Raw genomic sequence first — 25,430 nt, 5'->3', positions numbered from 1 at the left:
ATGAAAAAACACTTTCAATTTGTTCTTTTTGGTCGATTTCCAGAGCCCTGAAAAGGTTTGATGATATTTGTTTTTTTGGGTAGAAGATTTTCTGAGTTCTTCCCTGTGCCATAGTTGGAAGTTTAAACTTAGGTACTTTATTTTATAGGATGATTGTTTTGGCATTGATATGATCATCTTGTATTTTCATTTTTTTTGTATAATTTCATTGGTAGATTTTCTAAGTTTTCTATTTTCTTGGGGTAAAATCTTTTTTGATTGGAATTTATTGAGTCCTTTAGTGCATATATTAATTTTTAATAATTTGACACTTTCCCATTGATGTTTTTATTGAAACTTAATACTGTATTTGTCTTAATGTACAATCAAAACTAATTGAGGCCAGAAATTTTACCTGAGGAATATATCTGTGGCCCTAAAGAAGACTGAGTTGAGCTAAAGGTGATACAATTCCTTTTATAGGCATTATCCTGCACTGAAAACTCTGGAACATCTAGAGCATACCTATCTGCCTCAAGTAAGCCACTATCGATTCTGCAAGGTGATGGTGGACAACATCCCCAAGCTTCGAGAAGAAATTAAGGATGTTTCTATGTCTGATCTCAAAGACTTTTTGGAGAGTATCCGCAAACATTCAGACAAAATCGGAGAGACTGCCATGAAGCAAGTAGGTCTTGCGTTTATGATAGGTTGGCCAATGACTTTGCTAGTGTTCAGTTAAATACAGGTTTCTCTTCGTAAGTGTCTTAACTATTTCTCGTCATTTTAGGGAAGTCCTTCCTCTTTATGGGGACACATGATTAAAAATGTGTTTTATTTTTTTAACAGAGCAGTGAATTATTTGCTAGTTTATTGTTTGGTTCTGTGGATGTTCAGTAAATATGGATTGATTGTGATGGTTTATATTGGGACTTTGAAGAGGTCTTTCTATTTTTTGAATATTTTCCTTCACTTTGGATATGATTTGAAGCCCAGGATTTTTAAAAGGTCTCTTTCTCGGTAATGAGCTAAATTGTGCTGCAGGTATCTTTGGTTGATTACTTACTATGTAAACAAGGTATTGTGTTGTTTATAAATATTTCTGTAATTGTTATTTCTGATATCAGTGGGTATCAATGAAACAAGGCCTTTTGGGAAATGCTGTGAATTATGATCACAGAAAGAGATTTCTTTATAGCTTATAAATTAACAAACATATTAGAATTTTCAGGTTTTTTCTTTCTTTTTTTATTTTTTTTTATTGTAATATCTTCATCTCCAAGTCATGAAAGCCACCAAGAAACATCTTTTCTTTTGTCATTTCTCTTTTCTTTTCTTTTCTTTTGTCATTGTGAATAAAAGAGCAGTAATGATTTTCAGTGTTACTTGCTCTTCTGAAATTTAAATCACATGGATTTTATTGAAATATCTCAGTATACCTTATGATGTAGCTTACAACGATAAACAGAAGATTTGATTGTTTATGGAAAGTGTTGTTTGGTTCTGCAAACAACTATGTTCTTGAATAAGTCATATATAGTTCTTATCATTCTGGGAGGAAAGAGGGAGCAGGTTATATTTTTGATCTCAACAAGTCTTGGTAATTTTTCAGATGTCTGATTTTGCAAAAGAGGTTTGCCTGTTGGAAATTCCTTTCCTAAGGCAACGCTGATATTCTTTACCCCTTCTTTTAAATTTTTCAATGCTACACTTTCTAATGTGGAAAGTTTAAAACTAGTTGATGATGATAAGCCTGATGGGAATAATACATCATGTCATTTTTTTAGTGGTGAAGAAACAAAATTAATCATTGAAAATATATCTGTGTTGCTGGGTGTATTTTTTGAGTACGGGAATGAAGGTATTCTGCAAGACAAGTCTCTGTTGTGTTTGACAGATTTTTTTCTAAACTTTCAAAATATAGGAGAGTATAGTACAAAGTCTCTGTGGAAGCATTCTTTAAAAAAATATTTTTTTTAATGTTTATTTATTTTTGAGACAGAGACACACAGAGTGCGAGCAGCAGAGGGGCAGAGAGAGAGGGAGACACAGAATCTGAAGCAGGCTCCGGGCTCTGAGCTGTCAGCATAGAGCCCGATGCAGGGCTCAAACTCATGAACTGTGAGATCATGACCTGAGCTGAAGTCAGACACTTAACTGACTGAGCCACCCAGGCACCCCAGAAGCATTCTTTTTTAAACTTGCCTTTTCCATTAGCCCTCTGCTTGAGAAATTAACTTCAATTCCTTTTTGGTGAAAGACACAATGTTATTATTTCATTTAATATAGATTATCTTGTCTCACCTCTTAATTATCTAAAGAAATTAAGGCCCAGGGCAGGGAAGTGTCTTGCTAAAGTTCAGACAGCTTGTAAAGGTCAGATCCTGTAGTAGAATTTAGGTTACACTGAGGCAAAATTTGTCTACTGTGGCACTCAGTCTGTGTAAACTATTAGCTATTTGGTATATCTGTGCCATATAAAGAAATGGTGAAGAAAACTGTTGTAGATTCAGGACTTTTAATTAACTGATGACCCTTCATACTTCCTATAAAATTTATATCAAATATAGCTCTTACTGCATGCATGGCTATCCTATGCTATGTTAGTTAAGATCTTTGAATAAAAATATCTTAACACATTTTAAAATCTGTAGTACCTAAAAAGTAAGGAAAGTAGGAAAGAGAGAAATTACCACATACTTTGTATATAGTAGTTGTTCAATAAATATTTATTTGAATTCGTGGATGTTGGAAAAGAGGGATAGAGTGTGGTTTATTTTTCATTTATGTCAAGCCCAAAATGGTGTTTCTGACTTGTGTTGGTTTTCTTCGCGTTGGTTATTTGGGGCATCTTTTCATCATGTGGCTCTGCTATTTTTAATGTGGGTTTGAAGATTGGTACAGAAGGGCCAGGGAATTTTGCACGTAGGATAATTTTTAAGGGCTAGTCATGGATGCAACATATTATTACTTCTACTCACGTTTCATTGGCCAGAACCTAATTACTTGGCTTTACCGACTTGCAAAGGAGGCTGAGAAAATATAATCTCACTCTATCATTAAGAGAAGAAAGATACGTGTTTGGTGAATAGTAGCTAGTTTCTGACACAGTCTACCCTTTGGTCATCAAATAACTCTTCAGTCTTCCTCTTGTCCATAGAATACACTTAACCCTTCCCAAGGAGGGTATTCTAGTATCCCATCTAGTTAGTACATCCATTTCAAAGTCTAGTATATTTCAGGGATGCTCACAACTCTTCATCAGATCCGGATATGTCTCCAGATCCAGATGGGCTGCTGACCAGGAAATCAGATGACAAGCTATCTACACCTGTGTTCTCTCCCACCTCCAATGAAGAGGCTAGAATAGAATAACTACAACAAACACTTACATATAGAAAAGGGAATAATGGGAGACACACAGTATTCCCTGCTTCTTATGCAAATCATGTAATCTTTTTGGGCCATCATTGGGAAATCTTTCTCGCTTGGTAATAGTGGATCTTTTTTTGCTAAGACATTAACACTCTGAGAGGAATTCCTTTGCCTGTTCTTCCTGGCTCCTAGTTGCACTCTGTTTTTTCTTTGCCTGTTTTTTTCTTTTTCAAAAAGAAGCAAGTGCTGTGGAATATACCTTTCTTAGACTATCTCTCTGTCTCATTCTCTCTTCTCTCTCTATTTCTAGATATATCCACATTAATATCTGTAAGTGTGTATATATTTATGCATATACCCCCTATATAGTTATAGGTATAAGTGTGTGTGTGTGTGTGTGTGTGTGTATTTATCTTTGACTGCCTGCTTTCTGCTTTTTCAGGTGTAGGGGCCCAAAGGGTTGTTTTAAGGCTCTAAACAGTTAAAAGTTTATTTAGTCCAGATTTGTGGGCATTATAGTTACCTCAAAACTTAGTAAGCCTCTGATCTGTTTCTTTCCTATAGGTTCTCTGTGGACACCAGACCCGGTGCTCTTTGCCCCTATTGGGAAGGTAGTGGAGTTGGGGGAGCATAGGCTTTGCCTTATGCCTTTCTTGCTTTAATGTCCCTACTTTGAGGCTATATGAAATAATGAGTAAGAGAACCATACCTGAATCTGATTTTGCTTTGGAATTGGGTCACTTTGTTCAACTAGAAGTATTCTTTGGATGTTATTACTCAGCCCTTTATCATTCTTTTTCTGTTGGGATTCTATATGTGTTCAGCTTTCTAACTCTCTGAGGCCCAAGTGTCTGGACTTCTTCTGTTTCCTATAATTTTATTTGCAAACCAGCAGACTCTTTTTGTGCTCATCTCTTTTATGTAATACCTTGCTAAAAGCAGAAAGTAAATGCCGATGTATGTTATAACTCTGACTCTCCGTTGACTTATCAGGCTGCAGGCCTAATAGGCATGTGGTGTGCCTTCTCATTTATTTTTAGGTTCCAGTTTTACTGGTTGTTTTGCCACAGTATTACAGGCTTCTCCAGGCTTTCAACTTGTTAAAGAGATATTTTTGCTGCCTGTTGCCTGACCTCTAAATCAATGCCATTTATTTTAGTTTTGTTGTTGTTGTCGTTGTTAAGGAAAAACCATTCTATCAATACTAGTTTCTGTTTCCCTTAAAAAATTCTGCTTGTTGTAATAGCTAAGCTCTAAAATCTCACCGTAGAAGTTTCATGTTTTGCTCACTGGAAGTCTGAAGCGGATCCTCCTTGTAGCATAGCTCTTCTTCAGGTGACCATCAAGGGATCCAGGACTTTTCTTAACTTGTGGCTCTATCACTTCAACACATGCCTTCTAACATTGTTTCAGAAGGAAAAAGAGTGAATAAGGCCTGGGGGATTTTTATGGACCAGGCTTATAAGTGATACAAATCACGCTGCCAATATTACATTGGCTATAGCTTGCACGCTGCACGTGAGGCTTGGAAATCTAGTCTATCTGTGTGACCAGGCGGAACAAGAAATAGGTTTGGTGAATAGCTAGCTAGCCTCTGATACAATCTGCTACCATATAGGTTTGAAAAAAAAAAAACGTATTCTCTTGCCTTTTTTCTTTGCTATTTCATCTCTTTGACATTCCCCCTGCCTTGCATATGTTTGCTTTCTGATTTACTAATTCAGTTTTTAGTAAATTCATTTTCATCATTGTCAATGATGCTATTTAGGACTTTGTCATCATTATTATTTTCAGTTTAGCAACCACAGGTTTGGCTATAGAAATGTGTTCTTTTCCTTTAAAAATTTTTTTTCTAAGTAGGTTTCTTTGGAACCATATGACAAAATAGGTTTGAAAGTCTTACTTAATACTGGTTACTGGTTTGAGCTCTTCTAGAAATTAGGTAGATGATTGTGCTTTTTCATGGTCGACATCTCCCTTTGCCTTCTACCCACCATATCCTGAGTTGCTGCATTGATCTATGGGTGGACTCTGTCCTTGGTACTGTGAAAGGATGGAGGCAGCTGGTAGATTGGTTTCTTTTCGGGATATACCAGCAAAAGCAAAGTACCTGAAGGCTCCACCCTGATTAAACTTTAATGACCAAATTAGGCTCCAAACTTTTATCTGTTATTATAATCTCAAACTTGTCCAATTTTATCAAAAGATACGTTGCAAAAAATACTTTTTGAGGCTGATCTGAAGGATATGTGGTTTATCCATTCCTCTGTATTCAAAGTGTCATATTGTCTCCAGGTAAAGCTTTATCATTAGGAAGCTTTTTGCTTTGATTGCATGTGGTAGGCAGAATTCCAAGATGGCCCCTAGATTCCTGCTCCCTTGGTACATGCGTCCTGTAAAATCCTCCTCCTTGATTATGTGGCCTGATCTAACCAGGCAAACTCCTTTAAAAGAGGGAGTGGAGATCAGATATAGAAGTTAGAGAGATTTAAAGCTGCAGCAGATGTGCTACTGTTGGTCTTGAAGAAGTAAATTGCTGTGTTTTGGAGGGGCCAGGTGGCATGGAACTGTAGGCAGCTTGAGGTGCTGAGAGCTATTGCTAACAGCTGGCAAGGAAATGGGGTCCAGAATCCTACAACCACACGGAACTGAATTCTGCCTATAATATAAATGAGTTTAGAAGAGGACCCTGAGTTCCAGATGAGACCATAGCTCTGACTGACGCCATGATTTCAGCCTGGTGAGATCCTGAGCAGAAGACCCAGCAAATGCTGAACTTCTAACCCATGGAGACTGAGATAACTGTGTGGTTTTAAGCTGCTAAGTTTATAGGAATTTATTACAGGAGTCGAAAATTAATATACTCCATTATTTTGGTCTTGAGTAGAATTGATTGCTTTTTTACTAACCTGTACATTTTTATTTTGCTTTGGAGCTAGGAAAGAGTGGTATAATCTAGTTTAAAATGGTGTCTAGCTAAAAGTCTCTGAGTTTTTCATCTGTCTTCCCACGTACCTAAAAAGCTGCAGAAAAGTAAGAAAATGTGAAAGTATGAAAATTAGAAGTTCAACCATTTAGTAGAATCTGAGGAGGAATTTAAAAATTGTCTATTCTGCTGTTTATTACCTTGTTGAATTTTAAGTTAAGTAGTCATGTTTTTATTTTCAAAAAATCTTCAATCTTCATTCATTTCATATATATATATATACATATATATATATGTGTGTATATATATATACACATATATATATGTATATATATATATATATTTAACATGGTATTGGATTGATAGCATTTAGTGGACCCACCTGTGGCTTCTGCCATGGGAAATAGAGCCATCTGTAAAGTATGTAGAAAAACCCTACCTTTTATCCTGTCTTATTTTTTAAGTTGATTTTCTTCCTGTATGCTTCCAAAATACTATACATATCTTATTTTAGAACTTCATTTTGGCTTGAAGTGATTTTATAAAAAATGTCTAAAGACTTCTTTTTTGTTAATTGTCTGCTGTTTTCTAGTTTTCCTCTTGAAATTGATTTCTGTAATTCACTTGTTATGGAACTGATTTGTACAGGAGGGAAGTTCTGTATTTCTTATTTTGATTAGTTTGCCTTAGGCCTTGTGAGGCGAAGTAACATTTGTAATATAAACATTCTTGGCTAGGTTGATTTCTATGTGAAGCTGTTTAACAAAGGGAGGGATTTATTTACTTTTAAAATTCTAACTTGGCTTTGCCAAATTATATGGGTTGTATAACTGCTGCTTAGAAGAGGAACTGGTTGCCCATAAAAGAAATTGAAGGCTCCTAAGCAGTCTTCCTTTAGTAACTGGTTTTAAAGAAACTGCTCCTTGGGTGAGGTTAGTTGTCTCCATGGTTCTTTCAACCCTTGACTTTCTTTGGTTAAGTCTCGACTAGAGCAAAATGTGCTCTTTTATTTATTGTGTAGAACATCCTTTGACTTAGATCTGGCTCCATACTATGAACTGAGCTAACACAGGCCTTGTGATGACTGCCAAGGAAAAGCAGTAGTGCCCTTGAAACCTCTTTTGTGCTGGATTCTATGCAAAACTCCAACAGCATGTGACTTTTAGAGTCAGAGAATCTGGTGCTCAGTTGGTCTGGTATTCTTGGATTTACTTTATATTCTCTTTTCTTCTTGATTTCAGTATTTATATATTTGTACTGGTTTTTACTCCTTGGTCTTTAATGGTGTGGATGGCCTGGGGGTGGGGTAGGGGAATATGAGAGCTGTTTTATAGGGATTATTGAAATAAGCAGCAATCAGAATGGCAATCAGAGTATGGTAGATAGTCTGATAGCAGGGATTGAGTTTACTATTAGGTAATATGATAGTTAACAGAATAGACTTTGGAGTTTGGGTTAGACTCCTAGATTTGCCATTTGGTAGCTATATTACAATGAGTAGGTTGCTAAGCATCCCTGTCAGTCTGCACAATTCTATAAAGTTGGAATTTTTAATTCTCTTTTAAAGATGTGAAAAATTTTGGGAAATCAGGTATCTTAGTTCAGTCCCAGGGATATAATAAATGCTAAATTAAAAAAAAAAGAGAGAACTATTCTAGGTGAATAGTGACTACGAATAGACTCTTAACAGTGTGGAGGTGAAGATAATTAGAGGTTAAACTTGATGTGTTGAAATACTTTTTTTTCCTTCCTAAAATTAAATTTCTAGTGGCAGTTTTCGGCCTTGAATTAGATCTCGTTTTTAGACAGCTTTTTTCTCCTTGCCTTAAAAAAAAATTATTTGTTATATATACTTCTGAAACATTTTGGACCTGATTTCAGTTAAAAATCGTGTATATATTAGACGACTATGAAGTATAGAAGATCAATATCCTTGTACTGGTGTTGAGTTGGGATGAGAGAGGAAAGATTTTTTAAATCTGATTTGAAGACAGTATCGCAGTTTGGTTTTGAACTTTCTGTTTTAACAGAAAGTTAACAGAAAAAGGGAAACTATGGCATATATATATATGTGTGCATTTATAATAAACATAATATTTATTTGCTTTGACCAAGCAAAGCATATCAGCTTATTAGGAGAAATTTTTCTTTTATTAAACTTAAGAGAAAATTACCATATGGATTCTCAGTACAGCTTATGGTTTTGTGGTGTGCTCATCCTAAAATAAAACAGTGCTTAGAGAATCTAGAGGAGGAGCAGTTATTATGATAGATTATGTTATATTATAGTTATTATGATAGATTTATAGTTATTATTTATAGTTATTATGATAGATTTTGTGTGTGTGTGTGTGTGTGTATGCACACACACACACATATTTCACTAATTTTAAGATTAATTTTTTTTTGAGAATATTTCTTTTACTGAACCTTGGCTTTTGAGCAATAATAAAACATAGTATCATAAAAATAAACTAACAAGTAGAATGGAATACAAGTATAGAAATTGACCCAAATATAAGAATTTCATAAGTGACAAAGGTGGTCTCATGCAAGAAGCATAAACACACACCAATGAGCATCACACTATACAGGTGTAAAGTAAGTATTCCCTCAGTAAACCTTATAGGCAGAAAAGTCAGCACAGTGCGTGGGAACATCATTCTACTGTCATTTTCTGGAGGGGGCTGATGGGTTCAGCTTTGCTGTACAAACAGCAGGATGTGCCTCAGGAGAGGGACCCTGCCGTAGATCAGTTATAGGGAAGCTGGGAGGAAGCAGAAGACAGTCAATACATATTAGGTGGATCCTTGCTGGTCAGAGAAGTGTCTTGGTAAGGGGAATTGTCATATCAATGCCACTTATATCAGCTAAAGAGACCTAGTATTCTTCAGAAGAGCTAAGTCAGTTTTACTGAACTAGCTTGTTGCTAAGCTAGGAGAATGGTGAAGGTGGAGAGCCACAAGGGCCCTCCAAGGTGACATCTCATAGTAGTGGGGAACTCCATTAATGTGATTGCTGCTTTATTTATCTGTCTTCCCAACCAGTCTGTGGTCTGTATAAGGACAGAGGTACGGTTTTATTTTTATAGCTCCAGTACCTTACTAGCATAGTACTTAGGGATTGTAGATAGTTAATAAATAGTTAATCAATTAATAAATAGTTAATTAATCAATTAACTATTAATAAATAGTTAATCAATTAATGTCTATTGTGTTATTTAATTAAATTTAATATACCTACACCTTAACATTTTTCAGGAAAAGACATATTTAAAAACAATGTTCTAAGGTATATGCTCTTAGTCTCCAATTACATTCTTAAGTACGTGAAAATATCTGTAATTGCTTTTTGAATGGGTTTTGACCTTTTCTGTAAGTACTATGGAGGTACTAAGAGGTTATCAAATTGACTTCTTGTTAAAAATGGTGAATTCAACATATACACTTATATTTTCTACCTCTTCAAACTTGTAAAAACAATAGCCAAGGTTTTTTTGTTTTTGTTTTGTTTTGTTTTTACAGCATGAGCTCTCAAACGTAAAGAATATAGGAGGGTTAGATGATAGCAACATAATTTGGAAGCTGGAATGTAGGAAGGTGTGTTGTGTGTGATAATTGTCCTAGCATATCCAAGAAAATTCAGTCCTAAGCCAGTAGTAGAAAAAGCTTGGGACAATCCAATTTTTAGTGTTTTGCAGAACCCCCATGTCTAAGAAATTGCTAGCATTAGGTTCCTTTGGGAAAAGAGGGGTAAACTGATGTTCAGACAGAGGGATTGGTTGACTGTCTATTTCAAAAGCAGTTAGACAACCTGATTCCTTCCCCATCTTTTTCCACCAGGTGACTGCCCTATCCCAGCTCTAGCAGAAGACCAGAGGACAATAGACACAAGCTGGGGGTATAAAAATAGTGAAAGTTTGTATACTGAGTATTGAGATTCAACTTGCATTTTATAGCCCTCTTCTCTGATTTGGTCTCTAGGGCTCTAATAGCCAGGTTTATACCCTTCAGGTATGAGACTGGAAAGTACTGTGAATAATAGGATTAGTGCAAAAGAACTGTCCTAAAGGTATGTCCACTCGGTAGTCCTCAACCAAATGGACCAGTCAGATCATTTTGAAATCCACAGTTGACTAGACTCATGCACATGCATAGACATTAGCTTTTAGTTTCCCAACTTGAAATATGAGCAGATCACTAAGGATCAGCAGACATTTGAGAAAATCCTCTAACATAACAGTTAGAGGTCAGAACAAGCACATATAAAGAAGCAACTTGGAGAAGATATTATGCAAGAACAGCAAAACGTAAAAGGCAAAACAATCAATAGAGCTAGAAGGATAAGAGAAAAAATTTTATATGTAAAAACAAGAAAGCTACACAAAAGGAGAAATTCAGAGAACAAAAAGAATGTTTGGCAATTAAAAATATGATAGCAAAAAAAAACTGAAAGGAGGGTTGTGAAAATAAAGTGGAAAAAATCCCCCAAAGAGAAGAGTAAAGGGAAAAAGAGATGGAACATGGGAAATAGAAAAGATCTAAGAATATTAGGGGGTCAGTCTAGGATATCTGGCATTTGAGTACTAGGTGTTCTAGAAAAAGAAAGCAGAGAAAATGAAGGGAAGGAATTCATGGAAATAATAATGGGAAAATTTCCCAAAATTCTAAGACATGAACTTCCAGATTAAAAGATCAATCAAATGCCTAACAAAAGGGATCAAAATAGTCTTAGATCCAGGCATGTTGTGTGATATCAGAGGTCAGAGGTCAAATAGAAAATCCTAAATGTTTCTAGAGATAAAAAACAAGATTCAGTGTCAAAATGATTTTGGTTTATAGCAATACTGGAACGTAGACTGAAACAGAGCAATATCTTTAAAGTTCTAAGGGAAAATGATTACCTATCCATATTTCCCTATCTAGCTACAATATCAGGCAAGTGTAAGGATAGGATAAAGATGTTTGCAGTAATGAAAGTCCTCAAAAATTTGCTTCCTATGACCACTCCTCCCTCCCACCCCCAAAAAGGAAAGATATGGGATGTTGAGGGCATAGATTACCCAAGAGAGGAGAGGGACAAATGGAGTTTCTAAGATGATGATTAAAAGGGAGGGAGTTGGTTGACAGTGGGGAAGCAGGCAGAAAGTACAACCAGCACAGTCTGGAGTGTTTTAGAAAGTTTAAAAGAGGTATTCTGAGAAGGTGAAAGTGGCAGAATATTGGATGTATTTGTACACACTGAGAGGAAATTCAGATAGTTGGGGAGAATTTGGGAATAAAGTAATGCTAAGTACTTAAAGAACTTAAGCAAACTTAAAAACAAGAAAACTTAACTCCAGAAAACCAAAATTGTGTAAGAAAGGAAAAGTGATCATAGTATCTGACATGGCTTGGCTGTGGATTGCATTTATATAATTTATCTAATGAATCTAATAGATTCATTTAGCACTTATAACTATATAAATATAGTTATCTATATCTATAGTTATCTATATCTATAAATTATATAAATTAGAGGATTTGTCCTGTTTTGGAGGAGTAGGTGAATGGACACTGCAGGCAGATATGTGGTGCTGGTGTGTTATGTATGTGAAAGAGACCTAAATCCTCATCTTCCATGATGGAATGTCAATAGATAATGCTTAAAACTAACTAACACATAGCGAAAGGTAGAAGCAGCTGAAGGGTTCATTGACAGATGAATGGATAAACAAAATGTGGTACATACATATAATGGAATATTATTCAGTCTTAAAAAACAAGAGAATTTTGACACATGCTACAACATGGATGAACTTTGAAGACATTATGCTAAGTGAAATAAGCCAGGCTCAAAAGGACAAATAACGTGTGGTTCCACTTTTTTTTTTTAAAGTAGGCTTCCCGTGCAGTGTGGAGCCCAATGTAGGGCTTGCACTCATGACCCTGAGATCAAGACATGAGCTGAGATCAAGAGTTGGATGCTTAATGGACTGAACCACTCAGGGGCCCCTGTATGATTCCACTTTTATGAGGTTCCTGAAGTAGTCAAATTTATAAAGACAAATAATAGAATGATGGTTTCCAGGGGCTGAGGTAGAGGAGATGGTGGGTTAGTGTTGAATGGCTACACAGTTTCAGTTGGGGAAGATGAAGAAGTTCTGAAGATGGATGGTGGTGATGGTTGTACACTAGGAAGGTACCTAATGTCACAGGACTTTACACTTAAAAATGGTTAACATATGAACTGCAAGCTGTATTACAAAGCTGTGATCATCAAGACAATATGGTACTGGCACCAAAACAGACACTCAGATCAATGGAACAGAATAGAGAACCCAGAAATGAACCCACAAACATATGGCCAACTAATCTTTGACAAAGCAGGAAATATCCAATGGAATAAAGACAGTCTCTTCAGCAAATAGTGCTGGGAAAACTGGACAGTGATATGCAGCAAAACGAACCTGGACCATTTTCTGACACCTTACACAAAAATAAACTCAAAACGGATGAAAGACAGGAAGCCATCAAAATCCTCGAGGAGAAAGCAGGCAAAAATCTCTTTGACCTTGGCCACAGCAACTTCTTACTCAACACGTCTCCAGAGACAAGGGAAATAAAAGCAAAAATGAACTATTGGGACCTCATCAAAATAAAAAGCCTCTACACAGTGAAGGAAACAATCAGCAAAACTAAAAGGCAACTGACAGAATGGGAGAAGATATTTGCAAATGACATATCAGATAAAGGGTTAGTATCCAAAATCTATAAAGAACTTCTCAAACTCAACACCCAAAAAACAAATAATCCAGTGAAGAAATGGGCAAAAGACATGAATAGACACTTCTCCAAAGAAGACATCCAGATGGCCAACCGACACATGAAAAAATGCTCAACATCAGTCATCATCAGGGAAATACAAATCAAAACCACGATGAGACAACCACCTCACCCCTGTCAGAATGGCTAACATTAACAACTCAGGCAATGACAGATGTTGGTGAAGATACAGAGAAAGAGGATCTCTTTTGCACTTCTGGTAGGAATGCAAACTGGTGCGGCCAGTTTGGAAAACTGGAAAACTGTATGGGGGTTCCTCAAAAAATTAAAAATAGAACTACCCTACGACCTAGAAATTGCACTACTAGGTATTTATCCAAGGGATACAGGTATGTTGTTTCGAAGGCACACATGCACCCCAATGTTTATAGCAGCACTATCAACAATAGCCAAAGTATGGAAAGAGCCCAAATGTCCATCGATGGACGAATGGATAAAAGAAGATGTGGTATATATATACAATGGAGTATTACTCGACTATCAGAAAGAACGAAATCTTGCCATTTGCAACTATGTGGATAGAACTAGAGGGTATTATGCTAAGCAAAATTAGTCAGAGAAAGACAAATATCATATGATTTCACTCATGAGGACTTTAAGGTACAAAACAGATGAACATAAGGGAAGGGAAACAAAAATAATATAAAAACAGGGAGGGTGACAAAACATAAGAGACTCTTAAATATGAGGAACAAACAGAGGGTTGCTGGAGGGGTTATGGGAGGGCGGATGGGCCAAATGGGTAAGGGGCACTACGGAATCTACTGAAATAATTGTGTCACTATATGCTAACTAACTTGGATGTAAATTAAAAAACTAAACTAAAAAAAAAAGTGACAAGTGGGAGATCAAATAAAAATAAAAATGGTTAATATGGAAAATTGTATGTTATGTAAATTTTACCACAATTTAAACAATCAGAAAAAAAACAGGCTGTAGCACACATAAGCATGCTATATAAAGGTAAAGAGGGTAAAGTAAATAAACATCAAAAGAGTGGTTGAGTCTGGGGAGCAGATTTAGGGGGAAAGAGGAAAGGAGGAAACTTGCTTTTCATAACAAACCCTATAGAATGATTTGACTGTGTACAACTTAATTATGTATAGCCTTGTCTTGTGTGTATAACTTAGATAAGATATATTGAACAAAAAAAAGAAATATAAGTCATCAGATTTGGAATACATGTAGACAGGATTTGTTGGTGGACTGGATATGAGGTGGGAAAGTTTCAACTTTCAGGGTAGAGAGAAAGAGTTCCCCTTATTTAAGGGATTACTTACCTTTATGATTATTGATTTTCTTTTCTGCTTTATGTGGGGTAATTGAGGAGTCTTTGTTTTTCAGATTTCTTGTTAGCTGTGGCAAGATGGGATCGTAATTATGTGTTAGATGTAAGTTAAATTAAGGTCCATTTGGTTCTCTGTTATATTGTGTGCCTTACTAAAGAAGAGAGCAGATTAAATAATATAATGGGCAACAAAGCAAATGTTTTTTATAAATATAAAAATCTTGAAGGTGATGATAAAGGTTGAAAATTTGTGATAATCAGAATGATCTCTTTCCCTTGCCTTGAATTCTTTTTTTTTTTAATTTTTTTTTTTTTAACGTTTATTTTTGAGACAGAGAGAGACAGAGCATGAACGGGGGAGGGTCAGAGAGAGGGAGACACAGAATCTGAAACAGGCTTCAGGCTCTGAGCTGTCAGCACAGAGCCCGACGCGGGGCTCGAACTCACGGACTGCGAGATCATGACCTGAGCCGAAGTCGGCCGCTTAACCGACTGAGCCACCCAGGTGCCCCTGCCTTGAATTCTTAAGATAAATATTTATCCCTGTTGAGAAGAGAATGCGTGTTCTTCAACACTTTCTTTTGGTTGAAAAATATCACACTCCCCACCCCTGCCACTACTGCAGGCCCACAAACTCATTTCGTTTGTCCTTGGGCCTGTGTTCTGATGAGTGAGTGGTGCCTGTGTAGCCTCAGGAGAAGATGAGGAAGAGTGAATTAGAAGAACAGTGAAGGAAAATAGTGCTGATAGGCTGGCCTTCATATAATTAGTTGGCTTGGCCTCAGAATCTTGTGGGAGAGAGCCAGTGGCCTCATTATTACTTCATTGGGAAACTAAACTTTCTGTTGAATTTAAAATAAAGGAACATGACCCACACTGTGAAGTTTTTCTTGGGTGGTTTGTACAATAACTGAACTTCATTCTATTGTAACACTCCTGGGATTTCCTACTCCCCCAAGTATCATGAATAAATGTACCACACTAATGTGGAAGTGCAGTTCAGTTCATTGAACTAACTTTTGACTTGAACTTGAGATCAGTACTGTAGATCTGTGTTATGGGGTAGAAATGAATTGAAATTATTAACAAGTAAGATGCTATCTGGTTATGTTTTTATAATGTAATTTACCTTCTGACATATGTGGGAATATGAAAGAGGTTATTTAACATGTAAATACAATATATAAATATACAGCCTAATTGCTATTCAACATTACTACAGAGGAGCCTGAGAACAACCACCTTAATATCAGATAAAGTTTAGACCTGGTCAGGGACAGCCTCTGTTTGCCTTTCTAAGAGATGACTGGAAGCAAGATGAATTTCTCTTCTCATCATTGGAATGGACTATTAAAGCTTATGTTTAAAGGTAGTGGTCTCACATTACAGGTCTGAATGAGCTAGTATTCTTGTGCTATATCTGTTTATGAAGTTACTATCTTACTTTGCTTGTGTATGAATGGTGTTTTTTCAAGTCAGATATAAAACCACCATGATTGAAATCTAGAATAATGGGGTGCCTGCGTGGCTCAGTCGGTTAAGTGTCTCTTAGTGTCAACTCAGATTGTGATCTCATGGTTTGTGATATGGTTCTTGGGTTCGAGCTCCATGTTGGGCGCTTCTCTGACAGCGTGGATGGAGCCTGCTTTGGATTCTCTCTCCCTCTCTCTGTGCCCCTCCCTTGCTCTCTCTCTTGCGTGCACTCTCTCTCTTTCAAAATAAATAAACTTAAAAAAAATACAGAATAAATACTTAAAATATAGAATAAATATTTAACCTTACCTGGTTAGGTGCTCTGCCTCCTTTTTTTCCTGTTCTTTTCTCCCTTCTCCTTCCTCACTTCCCTTTCTTTTTCCTCTCTAGTTCTAGAAATCCTGCTTGCAGGACCTGACTATTTAGGTTCTTCCTGTGCAGGCCTACATGCTGACAACCCCAACAGAGAATCTTCTATGTTTTAAAAATCAACCATGATATAAGATTTAAAACCATATATATATATATATATATGTATATATATATATATATATACACACAACATATATATACATATTTACCTGTGTAGATAATGTTTCTTGGTATTCCAAGAAATTCCAAGAATTCCAAGTATAATGTTTTTAGAGTGTTTAAATTCAAGGATAAGGACTAATTAGTTCTGGTTATTCCCAGATCCCAGGTTTTCCTGATATTCTGATATATCTTCACTACTAATTCTGATTAGATTAGATACATTCTAATATCTGATGCCAATACAGTGAAAAGTATACAAAGCAAACAAGGACAGCAAAGATATGTTTTAAAATGGTTGTAAATCTTGGGGCACCTGTGTGGCTCAGTTGGTTGAGCATCTGACTTCGATTCAGGTCATGATTTCACGGCTCGTGGATGAAACGGGTGAAACGGCTGTGTTGGGCTCTGCACTGACAGCTCAGAGCCTGGAGCCTGCTTCGGATTCTACGTCTCCCTCTCTCTCTGCACCTCCCCCACTCGCCCTCTGTGTGTCTCTTTCTCTCAAAAATAAATAAACGTTAAAAAAATGTTTCAAAAATGGTTGTAAATCTTGGCCATTTTTTACTTAAATGTGATTAAATTCTTGGACCCTGCTGGCAGATAGTAATTTATTCTATCTTAATTCCATGTTAAACTTGGTGAGTACTTTCTCACATTTAGTTTTTCTCCACCCTATGTTTAGATCTGTTTAATATAATTCTATAAAATAGATTTCATAGAGCATGATAGATATATTTTGTCATTTCATTAATCTTTCCTTAATACTTTCATTGGACTAGCAGGGATCATTATACCTAAGAAAATAGGTTTCTTATGTAAGTGACTATAGAAATCACTGTAACATTATATAAATAGAAGAATTATGCATTATAAAATATAATGAAGGGAATTAACACCAACCAAAGCTACTCTTACTTTAAGAAGATTGCATTTGAGGGGTGCCTGGGTGGCTCAGTCGGTTGAGCATCTGACTTCAGCTCAGGTCACGATCTCGTGGTCCATGAGTTCGAGCCCCGCGTCAGGCTCTGGGCTGATGGCTCGGAGCCTGGAGCCTGCTTCTGATTCTGTGTCTCCCTCTCTCTCTGTCCCTCCCCCATTCATGCTCTGTCTCTCTCTGTCTCAAAAATAAATAAACGTTAAAAAAAATAATAAAAAAAAAACACTTTGAGGTAATGGTTTGAGAATGTAGACCCTTTAGTAGATTTAGGTTTAGGAGAAAGGAGACGGGTTCCATTGCTAACACTCTCAAGGACAACAGGCATTTACTTTTATGAATTTGACTAGCACTATTGAAGACCAGGAGAGGTGATGCCCTTATCTTCGTCATGCAGTTTTACCGATAATACAGCCTACAGAATATCGATCAACCGTCTTTATAATAGTTTTTAGAGAAAGTAAGCTCATATCTATTCCTGATCAAGTCTTTCTTGTAGAAAGACTTTTGTAGTATCTTCAGTATTAAAGGCATAGGTTTGGAGTCGGAAAAGCTGGGTTAAAACTTGGATCTATCACTTGGAACATGACTGAGCAAAAAGTCTTAGATTCTTCTTTTATTAATAAGGGTCAAGTAAGATGATGTATATAAAGTACTTAGCACTGTTTCCAACACCCAGCACGTTCTTAATAAACATGGCATTTGGGGATGTTTGTGTTTTGAGAGCTATGTGATTTTATCAGATAATTGAAGTCTTCACTTGGGTGTAGCTTGGGTATTGATAGCCTGATACCAACTGGGTCTCCACCTCTCCATCTTCTCATTCAATGATTGCAACACCTTTTTTTCTATGTGTGTTTTTACTTTTTTATTTTATTCTTATTTTTAAAAAATGTTTATTTATTTTGAGAGAGAGAAAGAAAGAAAGAGAAAGAGAGAATCCCAAGCAGGCTCCATGCTATCAGTGCAGAGCCCAAAGCAGGGGGGCTGGTTTCCATGAACTGTGAGATCATGATGTGAGCTGAAATCAAGAGTTGGACGCTTTACTGATTGAGCCACCCACTCATTGCGCTTCCATGAGTGTCTTTAAACAAACTGATCTGGGAAAGCATGAGCCACTACTTTTGGAGGGGAAATTTTCTTTTAACCTTAAGAGGTTTTCCTTATTATTTTCAGGCTTCAGTATTAATAAATGCAGGGTTTTATTTGCTTTTGTTTTTTACTATATTTGTAATGATCACTTTAATGTCATTGAGAAACCAAATGCTACTCTGTTTAAATAAGCAATTCAGGCCACTAAAATTAGTGAGGCTTAAATGGATCTTTATTTTGTTGGCAGTTGTCTTAGATTTTCTACAGTCTCCTCAAATAACTTCACTATGCATCTGGTGATTATATTTCTTAGTTACTAGATTGACCTGTACACTGAGCTCAAAATATTTTATCTCCTTCTGTGTTGATATTCTTGGTATGAATAGGTCAGTTTACTGGTGCGCTATACTTTCTTTTCAGTATCCCTAGATACTGTGCAGAGCACTGTGCAGAGTGCAGTGGAGCCAAGCCTGAGGTTTGGATCTAGAGCCTTTTCTAAATCCCCACGGTGTGCCCTTTGACCTGACCCTGGAGAAACCCAGTTGAGAATTCCTGGGATTGTTGTGTTCTCAGCAAATGCTTTATTCTTGTCCTCTGCCAGATGTTTTCTTTACTGAGCACAAAAACTCCATCAAAATAATGCTAAGGGAACTGATATGTGAGGGAAAAAAAAGAAAGGAAGAAAAGGAAATATTCAAACAGCCGGTCCAGATGAATAGACCTAAGGATGTTCTAGAACAAGAGGAATCTAGCTTAGTTATATAATCTTACATCCTTCTAGATCTCCCTAAAACTCCAAAAAGTTTTAGCAGGTATGCTAAAGTAGTTTAAAAAGTTTTAAAATTTATATACAGTAATTTTTTGTGTGTACATGAATTTTTAAAACATGCATAGATTCATGTAACTCCATCACAAACAGGGTACAGAACATTTCTATCACCTCCAGATTCTCCTGGGCTGCCCCTTTGTAGTTAAACCTTCTCTACCTGTAACCTCTGGCCATTGATCATGAAATGTATCAAAAGTGTAAGATAGGAAGCACATTGAACAAGTAATGAGGACTATCAGAAACTATAATTAATTACTGCTGTGCTCCTCACTGACCGGAAATGTGGCATTTCACTTATTGCCTTTTGTTTCAGATCTCAGTAGCGTAATAAACCTCAAACCAAAACAGAGAAAAGTTAATTTTCTCAATTAAATAGTGACAGATGATCACCTAAGTTATTGCTTTTTCTAGGCATGTGCAATTGTAAACATTAGAGGCTCTGTGACCTTCGAACCTGATTTTATAGGGATGGATTCTTTCTGTCTTCATTGGAAGGTGAATAGATAAACAACAGCACCAAGATGGCCAGGGAAAGTAACACGTGGACTAGGAAGTATGAGAAGTGGTCAGATGATTAGAGTTGAATTTTTCACTCCTAGACTCTTTGTTCTTTGTGAGACACTAGTGAACAACACAATGAGCAAGAGTTTAACCCTGTGAGTTGAAAGTTTTCTATTGGCTACCTTTTGTTTTGAAAGCTTGCAAAAAAAAAAAAAAAAAAAAAGAAAAGTTGTTGACAAATCCAGGCTACTTTACCTTCCTGACATACTTTTCTAATTGCACATCTATAGCAAATTTAGAACAGCTTTCAATTATTAGTTGCGTGTGTGCATGTGGAGGAGAAAATTCTCTGCAGATTAGGACATTTGTCTGGCAGGGTGGGGGGGGAAGAAAAGACTTTGCCAGGTTGTGGTGCCTCCTTGCACGTGTGTGTGTTTGCTTAAAACTCAGAAGTCAGCCAACATTTGAGGCCTCTGAGTGTGGTTAGCCATTAAAAGCGAACAGTGATAATGGATGTTTATATAAATTTGTAAGTATTTAGAAATTTCTAAAAATTGAAAAAATATTGTTTTAGGAATCAGAGTAGCCTTCCAGGGGAGATGATTTGCACTGTTTACCAATGAGATGTTAATGAGATTGGGAGAGAAGCAGGGAATTTAAGAGCCTTTATTTCTACAGCCTTGCACTGCCAGTGCTGAAGGCGTGTTCTGTCCTGAGCACACCACCTTGGGGAGAGTGGGCTGTAAACCACAGGGGGCCCACCTGCAGAATACTAGGCAATAAAAGGGATCTGAGGCCGGTGTTTGGAGGAGGGGGGTCCTGGACCTATGACAGAGTTCCGGAAGTGGAACTGAGAGGAGAGTCATTTACTGGCATTTTTCGAGGGCGTATGTCTGATCTGGTTTCATCTTTTTGTCCCCAAAGAACCTAGCACACTGCTTTGTACGTACCAGGCATTCGGCAAATTCTTCTTTTATCATACCTACATATACTTTTCTTTCCCCTTGGCAGAGCACTTTTGCAGTTAAGGACAGGGAATTTACATGGATATTATAATAAAAGTTTTAATATTTTCCTGTATTATTAGGCTATTAATTTCGTGACAACACCTATGAGTATTCTATTCAGCATTGATATCTCAAGGTACAATTTCTCTTTGAAATCCTAAGTGAAGTGTTTTCGCTTAGATATCATTTTATCTGGACTCTCCTCCAGTGAGTCTTTTTCCCTTCTATATACCAGTGAAATTTTTTTTATTGTAGTAAAATATGCTTAACATAAAATTTACCTTTTACATCATTTTAAAATGTACAGTTTAAATACTAAATACATCACACTGTCGTGCAATTGTCACCACCATCCATCTCCAGAACTTTTTCATCTTTCAAAAATGAAACCCTGTAACCAGTGAATTTTAAGCTTGTAATTTGTGCTCCAGTACTGATTGAGCAAATACAGTCTTTAAAAAAAATTTGTTTGAAATATTTATTTATTTATTTTGAGAGAAAGAGATTGGGGAAGGGGCAGAGAGAGGGAGGGAGAGAGAGAATCCCAGGCAGGCTCCACACTTAGTGTGGAGCCTGATGCAAGGCTCGATCTCATGACCATGAATGAGATCATGACCTGAGCCGAAATCAAGAGTCTGATGCTTAAACCTACTGAGCCATCCAGGCGCCCTGCAAATACTCTTTCGTATATATGTTGAAGAACTCATGATTGCTTTATAGAGAAGAAAAAGAGGCAAAGAACAAAACTGGAAATCACACAACAGCCTTTTAAAAAGGTTGTAATTCTCAAATTTTATAGATAGGTTTTTCTGTTCTTCAGTTTCCTTAAAGAATTTGTTCAGAAGCAACAATTGGGAGTAGCCCTTTCTCTCTTAAAGTCTTTCCAGTCTGCGCGTGTGTATATTTCCATGGTCTTTGAATCTCACAAGATAAATAAAAATATATCTACCTTAGGTTTTATGCTTAGTGCCGTTACTGGATAGCTTGAACCATGGTGGTCTTAATCTACTTTTGAGGGCTATACTGTCCTTGAATATGGTAATTTTATCCTGGTGTCAGACAATTTAAGGATAAGGAAAGGAGCTGCTTCTTTTTTTTTTTTTTTCAGTACTATCATCTTATTTTTTTATTTAGGTTGAAGTCTGTTATTAATTTGTACCTTTCTTTTATTTCTAAACAAACCATTTAAGAAAACAAGCAAATGCCAAAAAATAGTATAGCCTACTTCTCAACAGAATTACTTTAGCTCATCTTAGTCAGCTAAACATATGGTCTTCCTGCTGCTCTGATGAAGAGGCCATGGCCTAACTGGGCGTGTGTTCTATTTGCCTTTTTTGGGAGGTCTTTAAGCAGAGTTGGTCTTTTAACATTGGAGAAGAGAGATATCAATAGTGATAGTTCATACATATTTTAGGGACATAAACTGTTTGAGAAACTAATGAAAGTCATGAATGCTGTTTTTAGAAAAATTGTCATGCGAATACGAATTTTTAAGTAAAATTTCAGGGATTTAGGCACTCACTGACATGTATTCAATTATATATCCCTTGTGGGAGCCATCTGTATTATTAAGGTACAGTATCAGTGTCAGATTCAGTAATACATTCAACAATGCTTCTTTTCTAGTTTAATTATGATTTGTGAAGATTACATAGTGTAAAGGGTTGACTAGAGTTTTGGCTGTCCCAGAATTTAATTTTATATCATTAGTTAAAAATGGATGCCATATTCACTAACACATTGACAAGTAGGTTCAAGGTATTGGTAAACTTTTCTGAGTAGCCCAGTTTACATAAGATAGCTGTCAGAGAATAAGTTGACCTATATTGTATCTTGCTGCGTAAGATGGATAAGATTTTATTTCCAGATTGTGGTTTGGCTATGACTTCTCATGTGCTTTTGTCTCTCTCTCTGTATTCTCTCTTCTTTTCCCCCATCCTTATTTCTCTTGTGCAGGTAGTGCAGAAGAAATAGAGAAGGGCAAAATAACAATGAAAAAATGTTCTAGTTTTGACTTGCAATAGCTAAAGATAGCATAAGATAGTAAACTTAAAATTGGTATTCATTTATTTTTTATTATTTATTTTTTTTATTTGAGAGAGAGAGAGTGTGCTTGTGTGCGCCGGAGGGTCAGAGGGAGAGAGAGAATCTTAAGTAGACTCCACACTGAATGCTCAGTCCAGTGTGGGACTCGATCCCATGACACTGGGATCATGACCTGAGCCGAAGTTAAGAGTCAGACACATGACTGAGCCACCCAGGTGCCCCGAAATTGGTATTCATTTAAATATCTGGTATGACACAAAAAGGTGAAGACTTCATCTTTTTCTTCACAGAGTCGATAACTCTTTTCTTTGTGGGTGACCTTGCCTTTTAACCAACATCACAGAGAAACTGAAGACTGTCAGGCAAAAACTCCCTTGGCTTTCAGCATCTTTTTCCTGAACTATCTGTGTGTCCATCATTCTTTATTGCTTCAGCTCCAGCCTCAGAAAACAGGCTGTGCCTCTTGTTTAAGGCCATTTCTTCCATTTCTACTCAGTCTCCTTTCTTTGTTTTGTCTTTGTTCTGTCTTTTGTTCTGTTACTCCCTCTTCTCCTCTTGTTTTCAGGCTTTCGTTTTCAGTGACTGTTTCCACTTTGCACTTGACATGCTCAAGGCTCCCTTTCATTGGCCATATCACCATAGATCCTCTTCCCATCACCAAACCATCCAGTGCTTTTCATCCACATTTCCTCTGTCATTGAATGATGTCACTGTGCATCCAAGATAGAAATCTGCCATGCTAGGAAACTTGGAACTTGTGTTGTGATCTCAATGTAGTGAATACTATAACAAATAAAATATTGTGGGATGGGGAGGAGTGTAGGTACTGTAAGGTATAGGCATTGTATTAGTAAAAACAAAATATTAGAACTATGGAGATCCTTACTTCTTGGGATATTTGGAATTTGTAATGTCTGGAAATAGAGGTGGACTAGGTAGTCTGATGAGGCTGTTATATCAACTTTGCTAAATGAACTAGTGTACTGCAGCTCACTAGAGATTGTCAAAAAATTTTGGCACCTTTGTTTCAAAAGAAACTGAACTTGGGGCGCCTGGGTGGCTCAGTGGGTTAAGCATCCAACTTCAGCTCAGGTCATGATCTCATGGCTGGTGGGTTCATGTCCTTTGTCGGGCTCTGTGCTGACAACTCAGAGCCTGGAGCCTGCTTCGGATTCTGTGTCTTCCTCTCTCTCGACCCCTCCCCTGCTTGCGCTCTGTCTCTCTCTCTCTCTCTCTTTCTCTCTAAGATAAATAAACATTAAAAAAATTAAAATAAAAACGAAAATGAACTTTTATACCTGTATCTGTCTATTTGTATTTATAAATTATATATGTGTACTTCTTTCGTTAACTCAGTGGTTCTAAACTTTTGGGATTATGGACTGCCTTTAGAAAGCCATTTTTGTGTATAAATCTTCCAATATGTTTATATTATTTATTTAAAATGATAGACATATGTACTACTCTCACTAGCTACTATCTTAGAGCAGGAGATATATTTGGGGAAAGGTCCATTGTTAATAATGCATTTATATCTTATTTTCGAACAGTCTTCTAGATAATTGCAATTTGGGGGGGCTTTTTTTCTTTCAGATATACTTTGATCATCCTTATATTTACCACACGATGAATTTGACACAGGGCTTTTAACAGGCATATCAATTATCTATTGCAGTTTAACAAACCACCCAAAACTTAATGGCTTAAAATAATGCTGTCATGATTTCTTATGTTTCCATGGGTCAGCATTTGAAGCTAGGCATAGCTAGAGAGTTTGTCTGCTGGCCTCACCTGGCATCACTCATGTGGCTGGCAGTTGGTGCCAGCTGTTGTCTCGGTTCTCTGCATGGACTCTTATCCTCTAGTAGGCTGAACTGTGCTTCCTTATAGTATGGTGGTCTTAGGGTTTACACAGAGAGAGAGCTGAAGCTGCTAGACCTCTTAGGACCCAGACTCCAGAGTTTGAAAATGTTTGTCGCATTCTTTTAGCCAGAGAAAGTCACAGAGCCAGTCCAGATTCAAGAAGGTGGAGAAACAGTGTCCATCTCTTGATAGGAGAAGCAACAGGGCCACATTGCTAAGGGGCATGCCCACAAGGAGGCATGATTCACTGGAGACCAATACTGTAATGGTCTTACCACAGTAGGATGAAGACACGTATTAATTAAACCTGCTATTTTCTTGTCATTTGCATGTACGGCATTATTTTTTTTTTAAGTTTATTTATTTATTTTGAGAGAGAAAGAGCACGCATACAGGAAGGGCAGGGAGAGAGAGAGAAACTCTCCTTAACTGCCAGCATGGAGACCCATGCTGGGCTCGAACTCATAAACCGTGGGATTGTGACCTGGGCTGAAATCAAGAGTTGGACACTTAACTGTCTCAGCTATCTAGGCACCACTGTACTAGCATTATTATTGTTATTATTATTATTATTATTATTTTAAAACTACAGTTTCTTTCCAGGAATATGTTAAGACCATTTGTCCATTTTCTACAAGTTTAACAAAAACTAGATGATAGAATCTAATTTTAATTAAGCACATGTAATCCACAACATATCACAAAAAACTGAAAGAGAATCAACAAATGAGAGCATTACTATCAACCACTCTGCATTGT

The 25,430-nt window shown here is 36.8% G+C and overlaps 1 protein-coding gene across 9 annotated transcripts in view; it reads left to right on the top strand.

The window, feature by feature from the left end:
• The window catches only part of EXOC6B (exocyst complex component 6B), a 603,982-nt gene that overhangs the window by 109,400 nt on the left and 469,152 nt on the right, over positions 1-25,430 (top strand). For all 9 annotated transcript variants that reach the window (XR_008289404.1, XM_053200754.1, XM_053200751.1 and 6 more), the window contains one exon: positions 463-667. Coding sequence is in view for 8 of the 9 variants with exons in the window: in XM_053200754.1 (XP_053056729.1) it covers positions 463-667 (205 nt within the window). In the remaining variant the exon portion in view is untranslated. The remainder of the gene's footprint in view (positions 1-462; positions 668-25,430) is intronic.

This window comes from Acinonyx jubatus, chromosome A3, assembly GCF_027475565.1.
Source record: "Acinonyx jubatus isolate Ajub_Pintada_27869175 chromosome A3, VMU_Ajub_asm_v1.0, whole genome shotgun sequence".
Classification (NCBI taxonomy): domain Eukaryota; kingdom Metazoa; phylum Chordata; class Mammalia; order Carnivora; family Felidae; genus Acinonyx; species Acinonyx jubatus.
The sequence above is the reverse complement of the archived record's forward strand: the minus strand, read 5'-3'. Positions and strand labels throughout refer to the sequence as shown.